Source organism: Desmodus rotundus, chromosome 7 (assembly GCF_022682495.2).
Source record: "Desmodus rotundus isolate HL8 chromosome 7, HLdesRot8A.1, whole genome shotgun sequence".
Taxonomy (NCBI): Eukaryota; Metazoa; Chordata; class Mammalia; order Chiroptera; family Phyllostomidae; genus Desmodus; species Desmodus rotundus.
The window spans coordinates 100,215,257-100,239,173 of record NC_071393.1 but is presented as its reverse complement, the minus strand read 5'-3'; the positions used below and the strand labels follow the sequence as shown (position 1 = coordinate 100,239,173).

General features: G+C 35.7%; 2 protein-coding genes across 3 annotated transcripts in view; one reads left to right on the top strand and one right to left on the bottom strand.

Moving 5' to 3' along the window:
- Positions 1 to 199: 199 nt before the first annotated feature.
- Positions 200 to 16,070, top strand: GNPNAT1 (glucosamine-phosphate N-acetyltransferase 1). Its single transcript, XM_024567417.4, has 6 exons — positions 200 to 359; positions 5,840 to 6,007; positions 7,041 to 7,103; positions 12,470 to 12,597; positions 13,312 to 13,373; positions 14,586 to 16,070. The coding sequence occupies exons 2-6, from the start codon at positions 5,854 to 5,856 to the stop codon at positions 14,731 to 14,733; spliced, it is 555 nt and encodes a 184-aa protein (XP_024423185.2). The 5' UTR covers positions 200 to 359; positions 5,840 to 5,853; the 3' UTR covers positions 14,734 to 16,070.
- An 824-nt stretch (positions 16,071 to 16,894) lies between these two features.
- The window catches only part of STYX (serine/threonine/tyrosine interacting protein), a 36,181-nt gene continuing 29,158 nt past the window's right edge, over positions 16,895 to 23,917 (bottom strand). For both annotated transcript variants that reach the window (XM_045201374.2, XM_024567414.3), the window contains 2 exons: positions 22,815 to 22,908; positions 16,895 to 20,385 (listed from right to left, as the gene is read on the bottom strand). In XM_045201374.2, coding sequence (XP_045057309.1) covers positions 20,312 to 20,385; positions 22,815 to 22,908 — 168 coding nt within the window. In that variant the 3' untranslated portion in view covers positions 16,895 to 20,311. The remainder of the gene's footprint in view (positions 20,386 to 22,814; positions 22,909 to 23,917) is intronic.

Here is a 23,917-nt window from a genome sequence, read left to right as displayed (position 1 = left end):
CTCCCCGCCGCTGCGGGGTGGAGTCCCTGGGCTGTCTCCGCCCCCACTTCGCGCGTGACCTATAGCCACAGGCCCCGCCCACGGCCCCCAGCTCCCGCCGCGCTCCCGGAGCTGCTCCCCGCCTCCTTTCTCCAGCGCCTCCTCCCAACTGCGCGAGGCCCTGCGTAAGCGGGCGGGGGCGGGGTGGAGGCGTTGGCGCTGCCACGTCCGGGCGGCTACGGCGGCGACCGCTACTGGGGCGCGGGAGGTGGAGGAGGTGGGGCTGGCGCTGAAGCAGGATCCGGATCCAGCGTTGTGTACACGAGTGGGGGAGAGTCCGTCGATCCCGGAGAGTAGTGCCGACTGTGGGGCCTCTACAGGTGAGGAGGGGTGGGGGCCCGGGAGCGAGAGCGGGGCCGGGGGTCCTGGCTGCTGTCGGGGGGCCTGCCTGCAGATTTTTCAAACAGGTGTGACTGCTGCCCCTGGGCGAGGCAAGGTAGGCCCTGGGTGGGGGAGCGCGCGGTTCCATTTGGGGTACCTGGCATTTATCCTTGCCAGCTGGTGCGTGGACTCTCGGTTGTGGAGCACGGCTCGGAGCAGGTTGTACGGCTACGCGCTGGGAGGAGAGGTTAGGGATGATGGCCAGTGGCCCTGCCATGCAAGGGTGTCCCTGGCAGGGCCTGGGCAGAGACCGGGATCGAAACTAACTTCGCTCACCGGCCTTTGGCATGCGAATCGAGACAGCTGCTCAGTCTCTGCCGCCATCGGTTTTGAATGGGCTTCAACGTCCCGGACCCCCTTCCCCAACCCCCATCCCATTCCTTTCCAAGGCGCACCCACAGCGGTAGTGAGCCACTTGAGGACGTGCTCCTGCACTGAAGATCACCTGCACTGACTAAATCGGGGCTTTCACTGCGGGAAAGAGGAACATCCTTTGTGTCTTTTCCCGGAGCTTCTACCTCTAGAAACACTGAGTACTGTGATTTCTGTTATAGGAGCTTATGTTTGTTAAAGCCGAATTCAATTTCATACAAGATCGAACAGGCGATTATGGGATTAGTTTTGTTAAGATGTCCAAGAAATCATTTAGGCAGGATTCTTTTCAGGCAGGATTCACTGACAGTTTTTAGCGTAGGGGAGACAGAGCTACCCGTCTGGAACGTTAATGTCAATTTTATATGGTAGTGCAGGGCTCAAGATGGGAAAGCAAGATAGGATTCTAGTCCAATTCACTCACTTGTGTGCTTCGTTGGGGTCAGTTCCTGGAAGCTCCACATGCTTCATAGACTGCTCCATAGACTGGGAATAACCTAAATTATAAGGATCAAATGGACCACCAGAAAACACTTTTTAAAATTCTCATGTGAAGTGTAATTGCACAATTTAGTTATAAAACCAGGCCTATTGAAGTCATCAGCGAATGGAGTGTTTAGATTAAAAATTCAGTCAAATTACCTTGGCTGGGTGTCTCAGGAGGTTGGAGTGCTCTCCAGTACACCAAAAGGTTGTGGGTTCGATTCCTGTTGAGGACACACACTGAGATTGCGGTTCCATCCCTGGTTGGGGCGCATAGGGGAGGCAACACATTGATGTTTCTCTCCCCCTCCTCCTTCCTCTCTCTCTCTCAAAATCAGTGAATACATCCTTGGGTGAGGATTTAAAACATTCTTAAAAGTCCAAATTATTATTGAAATTGTTATAAAATGTATGTAGGCGATCCCTAGTCCCAAACAGCACTCGTCTCCCTTTCCCCCTATTCGCCATACTGAAGTGGTGTAATGATGCCCCAGAAGCTCTTGAAACACATAATAAGACTGTTTAGATTTGGCCTTAGATTGTTTTTAAATTTCGTATGTCAACTTTTAAAGTCTTCATTCCCAGGGTCTACTACTTGTTGCTTTCATTGCTTGCTTCTAGCAGCAGCTCCTCAAGTTGTTGGAATTGTGTCCAAAGAATAAGACAACCGAATGAAAACCTCAGGTGACCTAGTAAAAATGAACTTGTATGTATAGTTTTTGTTATATCACTTGTGGCAGTTTGCAGATCTTTTTCCTCCTGGATTTTCTGAAATGTGACCTCCAGATAAATTTTACAGTGCTCGTTATTCATTCACTAGGCATTTATTGGGCCAGCGTTAGGCATATATGGGCCTTGAAAATGCATGCTAATTTAGATGCAGGAAACTAAACAGGAAAGGTTTTTGAGAAATGTGTAAGGAGGGTTAGGGGGTTTTAAATTAATCTAAAATATTTAAAATAAGATCCCAATGATAATGATGAGATTGAGCTTCAGGCAACTATGCAATTGTTTGCTGAAATTTACTAGTTTTGCAGTACTAGGGAGCACCTTAAGATGCTAAAATACTTCTTTTTTAAGCCAAATAAATTTATCTATCTTATTCTTTTCTAACATCTTTTCAAATGTGTATCAAACCATATCTTACTTTAGCTTGTCCTGCATATTAATTGGATACCAGCAGAATTTTCCTATATGGGGCAGAGTAAGTTACAGGAAGGTAACCAACCTTAAGTATGGCTCTGTTTTTGTAAAAATGCTCATAAAACATTTTGATACTAATTTCTGACTGCCTAGTTATGGGACTTTTATTTATATCCAGAATGCTTTGTTTAATGTCTTTTGACTAGCTTGAAATTTTTATTTTCCAAATACAGGTTATAAGAGCTGCTTTTGACTACGTCTTTAACTCTGGTGCAGTGAAGCAGGAAATTCATTTTCACTAGTGCATCTTTAGTACTGAGAGTACCGTCTGGAGTCATGTAGGATTGTGTACATAATCTGTGGTAACCCATGCAAAATGAAACTGGAGGGCTCTTTGTTTTAAAAGTAAGATTTCAAGACTGTGGCCGCAGAGAATTAATCCAAGTGTGGGTCCCTGGGCAGCCACACAGGTCCAGTCCCCACGATGTCCCTGTTGGTTGATTTTAAATCCTAGGTCTTGCTTTCGGCTCTGTTATCTTGAGCAAGTTGTTCTGCCTGCTTCCTGGTTTGCAAGATGGGAATAATAATGATACATCTTTCATTGTATTTTTAAGAGTTAACAGATAGAAAGTGCTCAATAAATGTTAGGCAACATCATCGATTTTTATGATCATTCTTGGAATAGGACCATCTGGTGGAAAAAATGCACAGGAAAATATTAGAATTTACTGTTTAAAATTCATTAGTGCAGGCTTCGCAATTCTGTTCTTCTGTGTATCTCTCCTCTCTCTCTCTCTCTCTCTCTCTCTCTCGGGAATTATTAACCCTATTTTGCATTTTCCAGGCTACATTTTATTGTAAACTCAGGCAACTTTATAGGAAAAAAAAAGACTCTAGTTTACCTTGAAATTGTCTTGTTGTTCATCAAAATTCTCTTCTGAACTTTCTTTAAACTTCATGGTTACAACTATGTTAAAATAGCATGACCATCAAAAAAATGTTTTAGTGTGTTGCCTTGAGGAACTAATATTCTTAGTACTTCTGGCTCGTGCATTTAATGTACACATTTTACTTTACTGATAAATATTTAGCCAGTTTATCTGTATACCTGAAAAAAACAACAACATTGTTACCCATCATTCAGATAGAGTCCGTACAAAAGCCTCAGGTGCCCAATTATCAGGGACCAACAGTAAAATGCATGCACTAAAATAAATCTATAAAAATATCTGTTTCACCCTGGCAGGTGTGGCTCAGTGGATTGAGCACTGGCCTGTGAATCAAAAGGTTGCCAGTTTGATTTCCTGTCAGGGCACATGCCTGGGTTGGGGGCCAGGTCCCTAGTTGGGGGCGAGCAAGAGGCAGCCAATCGATGTTTTTCTCACACATTCATGTTTCTCTCTCTTTCTCCCCTCTCTGAAAATAAATAAATAAAATCATAAAAAATAAAAAAACCCCTGCAACCCCTTCCTCCCCGTCCTTCTAAATAAAAATCCGTTTCAAGTGGACTGTAAGCTTTTCAAATTTGATAGAAATGATTGTTTTAATTATCAAAAATTATTTCCTTCCCTTACTATTCTCAGAGCCAGGTATAGTGTTGTTTAGAATATAACATGGTCTGAGTCCTCTTGGAGGGGGAAAAGAAAAGAAAAAGACCTCTCAGTATTCTGTATAATAAACTATGACTTTAAAATATTTCTTCTTTCCTATCCAAGAATGCTTTGAGTTTACTGAAAACATAATAGACAACCTGTCATTCTTTTTGTAGTCCCTGTACCCAGCTCAATGCCTGACTCACTAATTAATTTAAAGGTGAATAAATCAGCAAGAATTTATAAACATGAATTTTACATTAATTGCTAACTAAAGGATATACTGTTGAACCTGTGCAACGTGACAGGCACTGTCAGGTGCTTGTACACAGTAATTCATTTCATCCTGGCAGTCATGTCCTCTCCTCTGTACAATACAAATGAAAAAACAGGTTCTCAGAGTTTAACTACCTTAGCCACAGTCACACAGATGACATTCCAACCCTAGTGCTGATTCCAGAGCCCCTGCTCTTTCCAGGCCGAGGATTAAAATCCTGGCTCCACTCATTTTGTGACCTTGGGCAAATTGCTTAACATGTCTGCCTGCGTTTCCTCATCTGTGAAAGTGGAGATAATAATCATCTTCACCCTGTAGGACTTCACCCTGTGGGAGTAAATGATTAGTAGTATGTAAAGTTCTTTGAGCAATGCCTGGCACATAATGAATGCTGAACAATGTTAACTTCTATTATTACACCATCCTACCTTCCCAAACCTTTATTCTTCTGCAGCGTTACCTATATAGTTACATTGGGTCACACAGGCAGAAGTTTAACCAACCTTTAAGGTAAAGTTAAGAAGAGTTGTCCTATGGGGAACATCTGGGAGTTGGGTTATTTGGGAAATTGTTCTGTCATTAAATGGAACTTAGTTTTTCCTGTATTGCCTCTTGTGTTTTACAATAGTATATTATTGACATAGATCTTTAAATTCTTTGTTTCAAAGAGCCAGAGGCAGGTGTCAAATAGAATAGTTTAACTCGGTATAGGGATAAAAATGAAATACTTTACAATTGACTAATAATTGTTAGGAAGACCCTGTTTCTTCCAGCAACTCTGAGCCACTGAAGTGCTCTCCTCCTGTTTTTATGTTTTATATGTTTTTCATTCCTTCTATTTTTATATCTATTTATTCTCAGTTTTATTAGAACTTGCCAATTTCTAAATGTTCAAAAAAGAGGAAAATAACATACTTGATCGTTTTTCAAAAGCATGAAAAACACTAGCTGTTCTTAAGTCACTTAAATGCAGCTGAGAAACTTACCGAGTTTTAGAAAACATGCTGTGAAAACAAATCTAGCAGATGCTCTTAGTGGGAATTTATCGTAGTTAAGATCAAATATTATATACAATGAACACAGAATAATTATGTAATTTAAACCACTTTATCAGTTATCTTCAGTTCACGGTTCATGTAAAAAACCAAGTTACATGCTGAATAACTCTACCTTAGTGGCAAGTAAGACCGACAAATGGTTTCTTAGCCCAGTAGTGAAATCCAATAATGTAAAAAAAGGTAAGAACCCATGAAAAGTCAGATATTCACAGAATTCCCATAAGAAAAAATGTTTGAAAAGACACTGGCTAAAGTGCCGTTTTATAGTTCAATACTTAAATGTAGTCACTTGTTTACTCTTTGATAGTATTCATGCATTTTCTATGTATCTCTAGTTGTGCACTCAATGTTAGATTCAGGAGAGCTAAAATAAAATATCTTGCATATCTGTTATTTTTCTTATTGCATTAATTTTTATTAAGAAATTAACTTTCTCAGCAATCATAGTGACTTTCCTTCTATGAAATAAAGTGACATTTAAAATTGTATTTTAGACCTTACTGCAAAGATGAAACTTGATGAAACTCCTATGTTTGACCCAAGTCTGCTCCAAGAAGTGGACTGGAGCCAGAATACAGCTACGTTTTCTCCAGCCATTTCCCCAGCACATCCTGGAGAAGGTTTGGTTTTGAGGCCTCTTTGTACTGCTGATTTAAATAGAGGTATGAACTCAGATTACAAATCCTAGTTATTTGTAGTTAGCATTCTGTTTTCCCCACAAACATCATATTGATGGTGATAATTTTAAAAAATAATACTTGGCTTTGGATTATTTTTTGTATTTGATTTTTAAAGTGACTAAGACCCTCAATTTCAGTGTGTATGTGTCATGGCAAAGACCAGGTATTACTGTGAAATATTTCAAATGACTTAATTACAATACTACTCCTTGCTATAAGAAGCCAAAAGACTTCTCCTAAAGGTGAAATTATCGTTTATAATGACATATAAGGAAGAATCTTCTCTAAGATGCTGGATGGGGAATGAGGGTAGAAATATTGCCTTGGATAAGTTGTGAAAGGTTTTGTCTACATGTTATTTTGTTTTTTAACATCTAAATTCTTCAAAATAATTTTCTTAATTTTTAGTAATCGAAAATCAACTTTCTACAGTTTTCCTTTTGGTTAGGAAATATGAAGAAACTAATTTTGGTCAAATAAGTCATCGAGTGTGTAGAAGTTAAGATGCTCAAAATTCTAACATGCACTGTTCACAAATTTGAGATAACATTAATAAAATTAATCAGGAATATTTAAAAAATGTAGTCTTAACAATTGTATTATTTATATTATGTATAGTATCATATTTGATCATTGACAATCTTACACTTTTAAGTAAATCAAAGCACACATTTGGGAAAATCAGGCGTCCTTTGCATTGTATTTAATGCAAATTACGTTCAGAAACATACATGCTGGTTCTATAAATATTGAATATTAAGGTTAGCACTATTCCAAAAATCTTTCCAGGCAAAAACATTGGTAAAACTTATTACTCTTTGTTTTATGTAGTGATTACAGAAAGAATAAAGGATTTCAATTTAATCTTTTGAAATAATTTTAAAATTCTAAGATTCATTGAAGACTTGAAAAAATAATTGCCTATAACCCTACCTGCTTATTTAGCACATTGCTTCATTTGATATCTCTTTCATTTGTTCGTCTCATGACTTGAAATCTGTTTTTTCAAAACTAGGTTTTTTAAAGGTACTTGGTCAGCTGACAGAGACTGGAGTTGTCAGTCCTGAACAATTTATGAGTAAGTACTATAGCCTCTATTTTCTGAATGAAAAGAAATAAAGGGAAACAAGGTTTTATTTTTGTTTAGAGCTCTGTTTGGTCTGTACTACATGTGTTTTTGTTTAAATAGAAATAATTCAGGTAACTCATTGGCTAATTTTATCTTTTTAAAAAATTTTCTTTTCAGTTACAGTTGACATTAAATACTATTTTGTATTCGTTTCAGGTGCATAGTGGTTAGATAGTCATGTCCGTTAGCAAGTGTTCCCCCCGATATTTCCAGTACCCACCTGGCACCATAGTTATTACAGTATTATTTATATTCCCTATGCTGTACTGTACACCCCTGTGACTCTTTTGTAACTGCCTATTTGTACTTCTCATCCCTTCACCTTTTTCACCCAGCCCCCAATCCCCCTCCCTCTTGGCAACCATCAGTTTGTTCTCTGTTATGTATGAGTTTTATCTCTGTTTTGCTTATTTGTTTTCTAGATTCCACATGCAGTGTGGGGCTAAAGTAGTTTACAGTTCTGGGTGTGCAAAACACTGAGTTTATTCTTGTATTATTACTGTATTTTTCCATACAAACAACTGGAAACCTAGTTTTGCCCCACCCTATGTTACTGAAATCATATAGTATTTGTCTTTTTCTGCCAACCTATTTAACTTAGCACAATATCATCTAGGTCCATCCACATTGTCGTAAGTGGTAAGACTTCATTCATTTTTACGGCCGAGTAATAGCCTATTGGTATATATGTACCACAACTTCCTTATCCATTCAACTTTTTATTGGAGCATTTAATTCATTTACATTTAAAGTAGTTATTGATGGGTATGTAGTTGTTGCCATTTTTTGTTTCTGATTGTTTTTATAGTTCTTAATATCTCACTGACAAAGGCAAACAAAAACAGTGGATCACCAACACTAAAGCTAGTACATAGGATAAAAGGCAAAAGTAGGAAGGTCATGTATTACTACAACAATAAATTAAGGGATACACATAAACACAGTAGTAAATAAATACAAATATGTGAAGGGGGTGAGTAAAAATGGTAGTGATTATAGAATGTGTTCAAAATTAAACAACCATCAACTTAAAATAGACCACTAAACCTAGCTTCTTCTCTTCTTTTGTGTGTTGATGACTTTTTTCCAAAAGATTTTATTTTTAGAGAGAGGGGAAGGGAAGGAGAAAGAGAGGGTGAGTAACATCGATGTGTGGTTGCCACTTGCACGCCTCCAACAGGGGACCCTGCCTGCAACCCAGGCATGTGCCCTGACTGGGAATTGAACTGGCAACCCTTTGGTTCACAGGCTGGCACTCAATCCACTGAGCCACACCAACCAAGGGTGTATGTTGATGACTTTCTATAGCATTGTGTTTGGATTCCTTTCTCTTTATTTCTTATATATCTCTTGTAGATTTTTGGTTGTGGTTACCATGTGCTTTACATGTACCAAAGCTAGGTTTAGTCGTCTATTTTAAGTTGATGGTTGTTTAATTTTGAACACATTCTATAATCACTACCATTTTTACTACCCCCTTCACATTTTTGTATTTATTTACTACTGTGTTTATGTGTATCCCTTAATTTATTGTTGTAGTTATACATGATCTTCCTACTTTTGCCTTTTATCCTATGTACTAGCTTTAGTGTTGGTGATCCACTGTTTTTGTTTGCCTTTGACAGTGAGAATTTTTTTCTTTGCATTATTTTCTTATTCATATTTTTGATTATTGTTTTTCTTCTTCAGTAAGAACTATTAACATTTTTTTAATAATACTGGTTTAGTGGTGATGAACTCCTTTACCTTTTTCTTGTCTGGGAAGCTCTTCATCTGTCCGTCAATTCTAAATGATGACTTTGGTAAGTAGAGTAATCTTGGTTCTAGGGCCTTTCTTTTCATCACTTTGAGTATTTCTTGCCAATCTCTTCTGGCCTGCAAAGTTTCTGTGAAATCAGCTGAGTCTTATCTGAGCTCCCTTGTCGGTAACTGCTTTTCTCTTGCTGCTTTTAGGATTCTTTCTGTCTTTAACCTTTGGCACTTTAATTATGATGTGTCTTCATGTGGGCCTCTGCGGGTTCATCTTGTTTGGGACTCTGCGTTTCCTGGACTTGTAAGTCTACTTCCCTTCACCATATTAGCGAAGTTTTCAGTCGTTACTTCTTTGTTTTCAATCCCTTGTTCCCATTCTTCTTATGGTACCCCTGTGATACAAATGTTGTCACACTTGATGTTATTCCAGAGGTCCCTTCAACTATCCCCATTTCTAAAAATTCTTTTTTCCTTTGGCTGTTCTGATTAGGTGTTTTCTGCTACCTTGTCTTCCAAATCACCCATTCGATCCTCTGATTTATTTGACCTGCTATTGATTTTATCTAATGTATTTTCTTCATTTCATGTATTGTATTCTTCATTTATGACTGATTCTTTGTTTTCTATCCCTATTTTTATTTGTTTCTCTTTGAAGTTCTCACGAAGATTATCTATTCTTCCCCTAAGTTCATTGGCAATCCTTCTAACCGGTGTTTTGAATTCTGCATCTGGTAGATTGCTTGCCTCCATTTTTGTTTAGTTCATTTTCTATAATTTGTCCCGTTTTTCATTTGGGTCATATTTGTTTCATTTTAGCAGCCTCCCTGTGTTTGTTTCTATGTATCAGGTAGATCTTCTGTGTCTCCCAGTCTTGGTAGAGTCGCCTTATGTAATGTACCCTGTGGGGCCCAGTGGCACAGTCTTCCCAGGTCACCTGAGCCAGGTGCTCATTAGATGTCCCTTGTGTGGACTTTGTGTGCCCTTCTGTTGTAGTTGAGCCTTTATTGCTGTTGGTGTGTCAGTGGTGAGATTGACCCTCAGGCTGACCAGCTGTGAGGACTGGCTGTGACTACTACCACAGACAAGCTGTTGTGTGGGGACTGACCCCATGGACCAGTATTCGCTCTAGTGGGGCTCTGGTTCCTCCTGAGCCCACCCTTTGCATGTGTTGTTTGTGGCGTTAATTGGGTGGTGCTCTGGTATGCTCTGGTGTGGTCTGAGACTGGCCACCAGGTGTATTGGTGCTGGGGCCTCTTGATGCACAGAGGCCAAGGTCAGATGCTACCTGTGTCTAACCTGGGGCCACCTGGTAAGAGCTATACAGTGACCTGTGTTGGTAGCTGCCTGTGCTAGGCTTTAAAGCACCTGAAAGTGGTTATGCTGTGAACTGAGGCTGGCTACTATTAACCCGCTTGGGACTGCTGAACAAAATACAGGGCATGCTGAGGCCAGCCAGTACTTGTTTGGGGACTTTGAGAGACTTTAAGAATATCCACAGCACAGTCACAGGATGGCCACCTATGTGGATTAGCCTCTGAAAGAGGTTGGGCCAAGTGGGTGAATTGGGTAGAGCAGGGAATCACCAGGGTGGGGAGACAATGACGTTAACCAGGTAGATGGATACTAAGATGTGGTGCTCATCTGCACCTGCTGGCTGTGAGGGAAAACTCAGTAAAAGAAAAATGGTGCCTGCTGGCACTTCAATCTCACAGAACTGCACCTCCACCCTCGCCTTGCAGCCAGACAGTTTAGTTCCTCCCCATGTGTTCCTGGCACTTTTTGAGCTCCTGTCCTTTTTCTGGAGTTTAGAGTGTTTGTGAGTGAATGAGTCTGTGCTCAGGCTCTTTAAAAGGACACCTGTATATCCAGTAGCCCTTCATCTCACTACTGATTTTCACAGCCATTTATTGTAGGAAATTCCTCTTCCCGGCACTGGTGCTTTGGGCTGGGGACCCTGGTGTGGGGCTGAGATAACCCTCCCAATTCTTAATCACCACACATGGATGTGAGACCAACCCATTTTGCATCTCCGCCCCTTCAACTAGGTCTTGATGTGGCTACTTCTTTATATCCTTAGTTAATGGACTTCTGTTCAGCTAGTCTTCAGGTGATTCCCAAAGGTAGGTCTATAATTTAGTTGTAATTTTGATGTGGTTGTGGGAGGAGGTGAGCATAGCATTTACTTACTCCACCATCTTGATCAGAAGTACAAATTAGCTATTTTCCTATTTAAATGTTTTATATGGCTAAACTGTTCTAAAACACAAATGTAGTAATTACCATGTTTTGCAAAATACCTAACTACTTTTAGATAATTACTGTTGCATGGAACCTAGGTGGCAACTCTAGAGATTCTTTTTTTTAGTGTTTTTTTTTTCCATGGGGTTAATTCACAGAAATTTAATCACCAAATCAAAAATGTAAGAGAATATGTTCTATTTTTTTTTGGTTCTTTTCTGTTGACTTTTAAGGTTAGCATGTAATTTAGAGTTATAATTGAGCTCTCCCCCACCCCTTGAAATACATATGAGAGAATGGAAGTCAAAAGAGGTTGTGACTCACCCAAAGTCACAAGTAGTTATTGGTAAGGAAAGACTAGAACCTTCCTGACTCCATCCAGTGGTCCAACAGTCTTTTTCCTATTTTCTGTAATTTCTTCATATCCTTCAATAGGTAATTTTGTTTTGTCTTGTACTCCACCTCACCCTCCAGAGATGAAGACCTTCGTTTTGATTCTCATTATTTTCCTTCATCAAATTTCTTCTTCCTATCCCGAATTCCTATCTAGAAAAAAGACTGTGAAAATATGTGAAACTATTAGGCTCATTTTTATTCCTGAATTCCTCTTCACACGCATATCAGATTAGATGAGAAACTGTTATTTCAGCAATATAAGTACTAAAAATCAAATTTGAGCATAATGTACTTATTCTGTCTTTTTGCTCCTGTATGCTGTGATTTGGGAAAATTACTTGGAAATGGAGATATATTTTTCACCGATTTCACAGGTGCTTTCAAAGGAAACAAAACTAAATGATGATTCTAATTTTTAAAAAAGCAAGTCATATACATTCATGAAACACTTTAGATCACTAGGGAAAGACTGAGAGCTACTTTCATCAAAATATTTGGAAACCAAAATCTGAAAATTACAGGATGGAGCCATGTAAAAACATTTTGTTAAAATTTGCAGAGTTTTGTTCTATTCAAATATATATTGAATGTAATGGGTGAAGAAATTGATTTAAAGTAATTAAGTAATGATTCATTAGTCACAGATGTGGCACATCTATAATTTACTTGTGTGAGTGCTGTTCATCTAAAATGGCTGTATTAGTCTTACTTCGCTCGCATATTCTTTACATGTATGGACTATATTCCAATTGATTGATTGCTGATATTTCAACTACTTGGTCATTTTAAGTATTTTCTTAGAAACAGTATAAATTACTCTGGCGAAACAGCTTTGAATGTTCAATAATGAAGTCAGCTTATCCTAGTATTTTTCTGGCACCTAATGAAGTTTAATGTCTGCCACATAACGCTGTTTTCAATTTCCGCAGAATCTTTTGAGCACATGAAGAAATCTGGGGATTATTATGTTACAGTTGTGGAAGATGTGACTTTAGGACAGATTGTTGCTACAGCAACTCTGATAGTAGAACATAAATTTATCCATTCCTGTGCTAAGGTATGTGTTCCAAATAATGCTTTTGAGCTAAAATGGACAGATGTTTCCTAGCAAAGTCTATGTTGAGTTTCCATTAGATAAATCTGTTTTCTTACTGATTTTCATTGTAAAAAGGGAGGTATACATTGCCCTGAAAAAAGTTCTGCTTCTTAGAAACCCATTAAAGGCAATTTCCCATTTTGTTCTAGTTATGAGGAAAAACATGTATTAACAATATGAATTTTATTTGCTAAAAACTGTTCTTTAAGGTATTATATTTGATATGGTCAGAGATACCAAGAAAGCGCCATGAAATTTGGCGGTAATCTTTAGAACGTGTAGTGCTTTTTTGAAAAACAATTCTTTGAATATACTACACTAACACAAATTCCCATCAACTTCCAAGTGGTAAAGGGCTGAGAACACTATAATATTTTCTAATTGTGACATTTCTAATACCTACAGAGCTCCTTTACTTCTCATGACTCGCATGAAGTAAGGACAGGAACAGTGGGGTGGGGAGGTTCAGGACAGATAAAACAAGATCAGGCCCCAAGTTGATGCATTCACTATTTCCTCTGCAAATGAATGAAAAATTTTGCATTTCAGTTTATATTAAGTTCAACTTTATGAAACATTTTTCTTTGTCAGTGAATTTTTACCATCCGTCACTTGTTGTTTCACCTAAAAACAAAACTACATGCTTGGTTCTTTAAATATTGTAAATATTTTCAGAGAGGAAGAGTAGAAGATGTTGTTGTTAGTGATGAATGCAGAGGAAAGCAGCTTGGCAAATTGTAAGTAGGCAGAAACAAGGTAACCCTGGATAAATTAAGATGCTTTTTGTGTTTCAGTTTAGTTTCTGGCCAAGATACTTATTAAACCTGTTTTCCTGTTAGAAGTTCTTTTTAGGCATAATTAATTATGAACCCATTCTCTCTACAGTTTAGACTGAATTTAATGAAGGAAAAGTATTTTTATATTAATTTTACCGTAAAAGTTGGGAATTAGAAGTGTACTGTTTGACAAATAGTAGTATCTATAAATTATTAATTTTTATAGTCATATTCTCATACAAGTAGGAAACAAACTTTTGGCTAAGTCAGGTGATTTCCCCATTTCTCTGTTATATTTTAAAACAAGAGAAATGTTCTCAGTCTCCTAAGTTTCAGAAACATACTGAAACAGCCTTTACTGTATAATCTTTTATACATTTACCTAGATCTTTTAAAAATAGGCCAGTTCCTATTATAGTAGTCTTCACTTTGTCATACCCTTTATAATTTTATAACTTCAAGATGTTCTGTTTTCAAATTGACATGATTTTTCAGTTTATGCAAACATGAAAAAAAACTTCAGGTAAATTTTTGTAGATTTATTTATTTACTTACTTATTTTTACCTCTAAGGCAGTCAGAATCCCATCCTTATATTGGGTTTTGATTCTTTGAGAATTTGTAAAGATGTATACTGTTCTGCTTTATTTCTACTTCGTATTAATTATTCTAATCCAGAGTTAATCTGGTATCTACTTTCACAAATTTTAGCTTTAAAAATGATAAAGAACAAAACTATTATTTACCCATTTTATGTGGGAATGCTGACCGCTCCTAAGTAGTTTGAATAGATTTAGAAAAAAAGACATTTTTAGAAAATAATATAGGCCATATTTTTTTTTTAAAAGATTGAGTCTTTAGTGTTAATAATCTTAAAACTTATTTTTAAAGAGGGTTAGGGTGAGTTTAGTATTTGTCCTATTTATTAACAGGCTGATGATTATCAGATAATGTATATTTGAAACAAACTAAAATGCTCCGGGTGACTTAAATAGTTGTCCACTTAGAATTTGAATACTTAATATAGTGGGGAAGGCCATGACCTAAACCTATTTCTAATATAAACTTGAAATTTTATGTAATATTCATATTGTTACTAAAATCCATTTTTATTTTTATTTTTATTAACAAATGCTCTGTGCTTTTCCCCCTCCCATTTTTTTTTAAATTTCAGGTTGTTATCAACCCTTACTTTGCTAAGCAAGAAACTGAACTGTTATAAGATTACCCTTGAATGTCTACCACAAAATGTTGGTTTCTATAAAAAGTTTGGATATACAGTATCCGAAGAAAACTACATGTGTCGGAGGTTTCTAAAGTAAAAATCTTTAAAGAAAGACAGTTGTTAAAGGAGCTAATGCAGTAGCGTTATCTAGCCTTCCTAGAGTTAAAATAGTTTGTTGCAACCCAGCAACCTCCGCAAGAACTGGGTTGAAAAACCATTGTAATACAACAAATATAATGACATTTATAAGATTACTTTGGGCTGGTGGTTCATCTGTGAGTTTAGATTACAAATGATTATAAAGAGGATGATTTTTTAACCAAAGGAATATATTTTTAACTTGAATCTTTTCTTGTATTTTTCTAAAGTTTGGCTTCATTTCTTGGTAGTCACAGTATAGGAGTTCTGTATTTGCTACTGGTAGTGCCATTTTTAAAAAAGCATACAATGAATAAGACTGTTTCTTATCACCATAAAATTAATATTTTCGGTTCAAAGAAATATCTAAATACAAATTAAGGGTGTGTCATTTCCTATATATTACTTGAAATTGGGTATGTTAGATATATAACTAAATGTAGTACATTCCAACATTTGTTGATCCTAATAACTGTATTGGCAAATAATCTGGTCAGTTTTTTAAAATAGAAATGCAAATTAACTTAAAAATGTGACAAGATTCAAAGTAAAAGTTTAAATGTACATCTAATGGTTTGTATATTTCTAATGTAGGTAAAGTACCACCTGTCTTATGTGAAATATACTTATTCAAAGTATCTAAGAGCAAATACAAGGTACTTCTTAAGAGTGAATTAGCAAATCATGGCACATTATGGGTGAGAATTCTAACCTGAATTTTCGTCTTTTCATGGGTGTCTGAAGCCTCTTCTGAGGAACATTTTTGTGAAAAATAGATTATAAAATTGAGTGGAATATTTAAAACATGTATATTTGTTACATTCTTAAAATGTTGATGGAACCTTTTCTATTTAATGTGATTATAAAGAGTACTATTGAATATTCCGGTCACTATCCTGTTTTGCTTTTATTTATTTTTTTTAAAGTTGAAGTAGGTATGAAAATGTTATTAATGGTTCTAACCATTTGCATTCCATGTTACATTAAACCTGTTCATACAATGACTAGTCTTTGTTAGAATCCTAACATCTGTGCTTTTCTTGAGTCTTCTATTGAATAGGTCAAGTCATGGTTCATGAAATTAGTTTTGTGTACTCCTTATAGAACAAACCTGGAAAGTGAAGACCACCTGTTTCTCATCCCTTTGGCTCACACCTACCTCAATTGGATTAAGGAAAGCAGCAAAGCTAGTTTTGCCTTTACTGAAGTCCCACAACCTTGCCATGACAGTAGCTTTATCAAGTACACCAACGTTAAAAATAAGCCTAATAAAAGACAGAATTCAATGTTTTACTACATTTCTTACCACCGAACAATTTGATGTAAAACTGTCTAAACGGTTGGTATTTCAAAAAAATTTCTTTAAATGGAGTTCTTAATGTCTTACCTTAAATCCCCCACAAAATAGTTACAAGCAAGGTATAGTATGTAAAAATTGTGTCATAAGGAAAGTGATAATCTGTATTTAGCTTTAGTTATCCAGAGTATGTTTATGATTTTCTAAGCCATATTGTGAGTAAATGAGCACAAAAAAACCTGCAAAAAACTTGTCATTTAACTATGCTCACAAATCTGAGCATTGCTTGCTTTTGAAAAGGCACTATATAGTGAAATGGCAGTTCTGATTTTTACTGTGCCCCATATATTGTGTATAATTTCTATTTCATTGATTCTAAGATGTCCATTTTTTTACACAAACATTTTGGAACTCTGGGTGCATTTTATGACCAAGGATTTGTCATGGTTTATTCAGTAATATTTTGCCTTTTAGTGGTATCTAAAATAATGGTGTAGTAATGGCATCTTTGATCTGATGAAGAATAATAGTATGCAGGTGGGCTAACGAGGTAACAGGTTACCTCCCATTTCCTTCAGGCACGAAATTCTTTACTTCCAACTCTTGATCAACTAATCTCTAAAATTATATTTGAGCTAATATTTGGGCCTTGTGTGGACTACTGACCATATTTTGTGTGTATGTGTGACCATAATGTTTGGAAGATACTCAGGTGCTTATCAATTTCCACTGTTCGTTTATCCTTCTTAATCTGTGGGAATACAATTAAATTACTTGTACCCAGAAGCCAACAATGTTAAGTAATGAAGTTCTGAGGCATAAGCAGTATAAACAAGCTTTTCAATCATTTTGAGGTATAATGGCACAACAGCTTTAATACAACCACCAATCTTCACAAAATAATTTTAATACTTTGTGTCTGGGCTAGCAGCATCTCGCACTGTGACATTCCTATACATACATAAGCATTTTATCTAAGTACAAATGTTGAAAGCAGAGTAACGTAATCAGTTGCCTATACAAAAGTAAGTAGACACTGTAAGTTATTTTTCTTGAATTTTTGCTGCATAGTAAATTGCAATTACATGTCAGTATAATGTTACTGATCTATAGAATACACTTTGAACTGTGAGGTATGGCAACTCCCTAAAAAGAGAGCTAACATGTAAACCTGAATATTTTGAGTGATTTTTTTTTAGCTGCCATGGATGGGTAAGACCAAAAAAAAAAAAAAAAAAAAAAAAAATCCAGCATTCAAAGACCTAGAAACATATTTTTTAACCAAAAAATAAAATAAAATCTTTTAGTAATTCTCAGCTATTTCTTAACATTTCCTTTTTTGGAGCATTGTTGAATGGACAACAATAAAGTAAATACTAAAGTGAAGCTTTGTTGTGGAAGTGTGGGCTAAGCCAGTTATTAAAAAAAGAAAGTCTACCAGGTAACTGCTCATTTACTTTACATCAAGTTAAGATCCTGATATATGTATATATGCATATATACACATCCCAACTTTATAATTCAAGAATGCAGTTAAATACTTCTAATTTACTTGAATTACCATGGTAATAAGACAATTAGAAACCCTGTATTTTCTAAAAAGGACATGCTTAACATTTTGTGAACATTACTCTAAATTCAGGTGAAGCACAAAATCCCCCCAAAACATATATTCTGCTCTAAAAGTTAAGTAGTTGAGAGTTCATAGCAAGAACTATAACAATTTAACATTTCCACCATGAAGTAGATAGAAATAAACAAAAGTAACTGCTATTTAAACATCTACTAGATAAAAAAATATGAACCAATTAACTGAAATTAGAAGGTACGACTGCCATTCCAGTTTGAATATTTTCAATATTTAAGCTTCACACTTTCAAATGGACAATAAAATAGTTGTCCTATGTTTTAATGCAATTAGGGTCACTTTAAATTCTGTGCCCAGATTACATATTTAATGTTTAAAATTTGGTACTACATCACTTATTCATTATTCAAATATTCTAGAAAATAAATCATGATTGGCTAAATGTACCTTAACTATCACAAAACATCAGTGGAAATAAAGGAATTACAGAAATGGAACCAACTGGAAAAACAGGAAGAACTAGTTGAACATCATGTGGAAGAACGGATCCAAGACAAAACACATTTGCAATGTTCTTACATGGAAGGAAGAATAAACATCATGTTTTGTCCACATGACAGTCCCTTCTCCTAGTATTTGTGAGAGATGGTCTTCAATGTACAGTGCTGGGCAGGCACTTTAGTGACAATGTAAAAATTACAGTGGTTAGGAAAAGTGGAAAATTACCAGTTAATTATAAATTAAAACAACCAAATGTGTATTTCTTGGCCCAACTACTAGATAGTTATGTACTTAAGAAACTAATTTTAAAAATCTTTACCTAATTTTTAAAACCTAAATGTACTACTATGAAGATTCTTTTGAGCAGAGTTTCTGCTGAATGAAGCATCATATATCATAGATTACAAGAGAGATCTTTGCTGACTTATCCAATAGTGCTCTATTTACAGGAAAGCTGTGTTACCTGGCACTTTACCAACCGGAATTTCTGAACACTCAATGCACATCTTGACTCTACCACACCAAATGAGTTAATCACACAGCAGAATACAAGACCACAATGGAATTAACAGTATGCTGTTTTCAGGGTGGTAAAATAGAGAAAGGGAAGGGAAATGAGAAGAGGAATACCACCTGGGTCAACAGGAATTAACTCTTAATTAACAAAGCAACTTTAATTCATTTCTACTATCCTGCTATGCTGGATAAAAGAAGCTTTTACCGTATGTATTACATTTTAGGGAGGAAAGCCAAGCAAGTAACTTGGTATAATGTTACCTTGCATAGTACCTATTGGTACCAAGGGAACAGATGAAAATAAAGCACCTCAAGAGAGGACTGAGAAAAGTGAGATAGAAAGGTATTTTGTTTGTGCTAACCTAAATTATCAACTATAAAAAGTTAAAACACTCCTCTCCTCCCTCACAACACACTTAAAATAGCAAAAATGTTTTTCTTAGAACAATATATAAATAAAAATAGGGAAAAACAGGATCCATAAAATGACTTTGGATTAACTCAATGTAAAGAACTGATTAAAACACTAATTTAAAATATACTAAAGTCTCCCACAAATCAATTTCCCCAATAAATGAATCTTCAAAGAAAAGCTTCTGTTTGAGCCAGAACAACCTCAAAGAATCATTAAGACAACATAAAAAGAAGGAGTAAATATTTCCAAATCATTTACTGAGATTTCTTCAAGCCTCAGACTTTCAGTTAAATTTACGGTTTAAAAAAATTACAGAATAATGTTGAAATTTTTCATTGTTCTACATACTAATTTAGAGGTCATGAGGATTTATTTTTAGTTTTAATGATGCAAGGCACTTTTCTTTTTTGGGCTTCATTTAAAAAAAATACTGCTACATTGGTTTATTCTATTTAGAACCATTTTGGACAAAGAAAAACGAGCTAAGCAACTCTAAAAAAAACAAACATTTGGCTTTTGAGAAATGCAAAAAGCATCTTTTGTTCATTAAACTTTTTCTATAGACTAAACAAATTAGGAAGGTAATAGGAAAGGAAGCAATACTTGGATCATCTTTAAGTAGTTGGTTGGCTAATGTCATGATTCAAAGATTAGTAATAAGTTTTTTTAAAAAAGAAGATTAAGTTATTTAATTATACTAAGAAAGAAATGTGCAAGATTCCTGCATTTCTTAATGTTTCTGTAAGAGGCTCCATCATAAAATTGAACTGTAAAATTATTTTTTTAATGTAATATATAGAACACAATGAATTTTTAGCAAACTTTAGGAAATTCTTTTGTTATAAATTACCCAGATTTATAAACAAATCCCCCTAACTTGCATTTTGTTTAAAGTAATAACTATATCATACAAATAAATTTCAAGTATGAAAAGTGCATTATTGCAATAATACCTCTTTGCAAGTCCAAAATTCTTTGTTTATAATGAATTGTAAAGTGTTAAAAAAAAAAAAAAGAGAAAAGGAGTGAAACCATCAGTGCCATCTATTGCAGAAATCCAACATCTTAAAATGTTGCTTAACAGATTGTAAAGAAACACATCTGGAAGCAACATACAATTGAAAAGAAACTACTTGTGTTTTTACCATTTTACATTATTGTCTCTAGTGTTTTTTCCTTCCCAAAAAGGAATTCACATCTTCTATAACATTGCTCTTGATTCAGCCATTCTGTGCAGTCGCAACTTGCATGCTTCCAAAATCATCATCTTCTTCATGTGTTCTCTTCAAACTGCCTAAAATTTTTGCAAGAACATAACATAATGGGAACTTAAATGAGTTCATTTATTAGAATGTTACACCTAATAAAAGTTTCATTTTTAATGAAGTGTTGCCATGTATATGTACTAAGAAACTTCCATGACTGAACTCTCAGCACACTTTGGTAAATTCTCTTGTTATGAATTACCTAAGTAACTTTGTAACTTCCTAACAGGATATATTTCCCTCTTGAGAATTAAGATTGTCTTAGGTATTGTAAATGATAAACATAAATTTTTTAAATACTTTGAAAATAGAAGTTTTAGAGATAATGGTACATAAATAAGTGGTTATCAAAACATATTTTTCAGGCACCATAATCATGTGACTTATAAAATTAGGAAATTAATTTTATGTCTATGACTTTATTTTGTAGATATAATTATCTTTGCTTTTGTAGATGCTGCTGAAAATATTTTTCCACTGAAGGTGTGTTTTTTATAACCAACAAGACTAGAGTTGGGAAAAAGGATGGCATGCAACAGATAAAGAAGAGATTTTCTTTAAGCTACTTTTCACGTCAGAGTCTGCTAGTACACAAATTTCCCACATACAGTCAAAGCTGTCCCTACATGCCCAAAAGATGTAACCAAATAATCTGAATCTCAATGGAGGAAAACTTCAAGGAACAGTAACTGGTAAAGCAGGATGCTCTATTACATGCCTAACAATGGCATGGCCATAAACACACACTCTAATGGTTGTGCTAAATCATAGTAATAATGTTAATTCAAGAGGGCAGATTCCAACATGAAACTAATGTCTCACTATAATCAAACAAGGATAGAAATATAAATTAAGACAATGAGATAAAAGATGAATATGCTAGCCGTAAAGGGCTAAATACCACTACTGTAACAGTTTCAGATGAGGTGCTACACTTGCTTCCTACTAAGGGAGGCAGGATAAAAATAACTAATGCAAGACAGAAAGTGAGGGGTACAGATAAAGGAGTTTTGCATGATAGTATTGGAGGAAGAGTGAGTTAATCATTGTGTCCTCTGAAGGAGATGACACCTGAACTATGTTAAAATAGACTGAATGTGATGCTTTCTTGGAAATAAAAAGACACAAAACCATCGTGGAGTGCACATATAAAGAGGAACAGTGAGGGATACCAGAAAAGATCAGAAGAGCCTTTGATTAGTACCTATGACACTACCTGTGTTTTTCCTCTGTAGGAATTAATCCAACGAAGGCTTTCGTACAGGAAAAACATCACAGTTAAAACTACCTTTAGTGAAAATAATTCTGGCCACAATGTTCAGTTCAGACCAAATAAAAAAGAGTTTGGACAGGAGGCCAAAATGGTACTGAACTAAACTGAGACTAAGGGTACTATAGAAGAGGGAATGAACTTTAGAGGCACTGAGGGAACAGACCCTAGCAGATTTGGAAAGAACAAGATGGAAGTGGCAAGAGAAAGAAGAGTTAACAGCCTTGGCCGGCCGGGTAGCTCACTTGTTTAGAGCGCTGTCCCCATTATGTCAAGACTGTGGGTTTGGTCCCGGGTCAGGACACATACAAAATCAACCAATGAAAGCGTAAATAAGTGGAACAACAAATCAATGGTTTATCCCCGTCTAAAAATCAATAAATAAAATTTAAGAAAAAAGTTAATGACAACTAGGAAGTTGCACCTGAGGGGTGAATTTATAATGTCATCATCACAGGCTGCAATACAGTGAAGAGAGTGCTGGACTTGTTCAGGTCACCTGCGCTCGATTTTCAAGCCCAACACAATGTAGGTACATAAACTGTCCTTCCTATTGTATAAGGTGGTTGTTTCCAATAAGAATGAAATGAATTCTGTGAGTGCTCTAGCAGAGTCAAAAGAGCAGAGCAAACAAGGGTAACAAGATCTTGGAGAAGGAAGTGTTGTAACAGTTAAAAAAGGTTTTGTGAGTGTGCTTCAATTATTAATTTTGAAAATGGGGGAGGGGGCTCTGAAATAGGGAAGGGAGAAAGATGGAAATATCTCTGGCAAGAGAGAAAAACTGAGGTTAGCTGACACTAGTCACTCCAACTTGAAACATACTTTCATTTATTAACCACCATTTATTCTTAAAAAGATCACCCCTTTTCCGTACTCCTTTGCTATTTTAGTCTAAGTAGCAACACAGTTATACTACTTAGAGACTTAAAACTAAACCAAGTAGAAATCTGGTCTTCCAACCAGCATACACTGATTAACTTGGTAGTGGTATGCACACAGCAGATAATATACATTTATTCATTATAAAATCAAAATTTGAAATTATTTTAATTCAATAGTCTATTCAAAGTTTTCTAAACAATTTAAATTGTTCAGAGTAACTTGTAACAAGCAAAATAGGCTTCTTTTCTGTCTTTCGTACTATCATCTTTCCTCCCACAACCTTCTCAAAAATGAAAAAATCCTTACCTGTGGTACCAGAATGAACAGATAATGACCTTTCTATCTGGAGTGGTGACATCATCTGTATTGTTAATTTTGCTAGGTAGATGGCTTCATATTCCTAAAAAAAAAATCTTAATTTCAATATACATTTAAAATCCTAGATACCCAAAACAGTGGTTGATGTGTACATTATTGGTATTCTTAGTTTATACTGAAAAATCTGGTACCATATTGTAAGAGAAATGCAGGCTTAAAATTCTTACCTCATAATTTCACATTTACTGTTGAGACCAGAAGACAGGCCAAAAGCTTACACTAGGGTATCACACACTGAACTCTACCAGTTAGTATGTGTTGGGGCATTATGATAAGGTAAGTATGATATTTCACCTTTATTACTTATCATTGTTCTGACAGAATGAAAATTCAATGAGAAAGCAATAACAATTAGAAAAGTGGCAAAGTAATCATAATTTGAAGATGAGATGCAAAGCTAAGACAATCAACTAGAAAATTTTTTAGAACCAGTAAGAGTTTAATAAGGTTGCCAACTGAAAACTTAATAAAAACCAGTAGCTTTCCTATATGTGAATAACCAAATTAGAAAATGTATTGGAAAAAATAAACAGTATGTTTTCTAATGGGAACAAAAAAACACCTAGGAATAAATTTCATAAGAAATGCAAGTATCTTGTACAGAGAAAACTGTAAAACACTACTGGATATGGAAGGTGATTTGAATAACCCAAACATATTCTTAAAGTGGAAGAATAAAAATTTCAAGAGGCCATTTCTTTCTGAACTGTTAATGTAGAGAGAGTATTATTAAAAACAACTATAGGACTTCTTCCAGTACAGGTAACACTAAGATATAAATGTAAGAACCTGCCAGGAAAATTCTAGAAAGAGCAATGTGAGAATCTGGAGTCATGCCATACATTGTTTATATATTACAGTGTTTAAAATTGATAAAGGTACAGCAAATAAGCAGGATCAAGGGAACAGAATACAAAGTCCAGAAATATACCCAAGTACAGATGAGAATTTGCTATAAATAAAAAAAAGACATTTCAAATCCGCTGACTAAAGATACATTTCCTTAATATGCAAAGACCTCTTATAAACTA

Coding starts and splice junctions, on each gene's coding strand:
- GNPNAT1 (XM_024567417.4), top strand. CDS start 5,854: ATGAAACTTGATGAAACTCCTATGTTTGACCCAAGTCTGCTCCAAGAA. Junction 7,104..12,469: donor CAGTCCTGAACAATTTATGA/GTAAGTACTATA, acceptor CAATTTCCGCAG/AATCTTTTGAGCACATGAAG. Junction 12,598..13,311: donor TTATCCATTCCTGTGCTAAG/GTATGTGTTCCA, acceptor AAATATTTTCAG/AGAGGAAGAGTAGAAGATGT.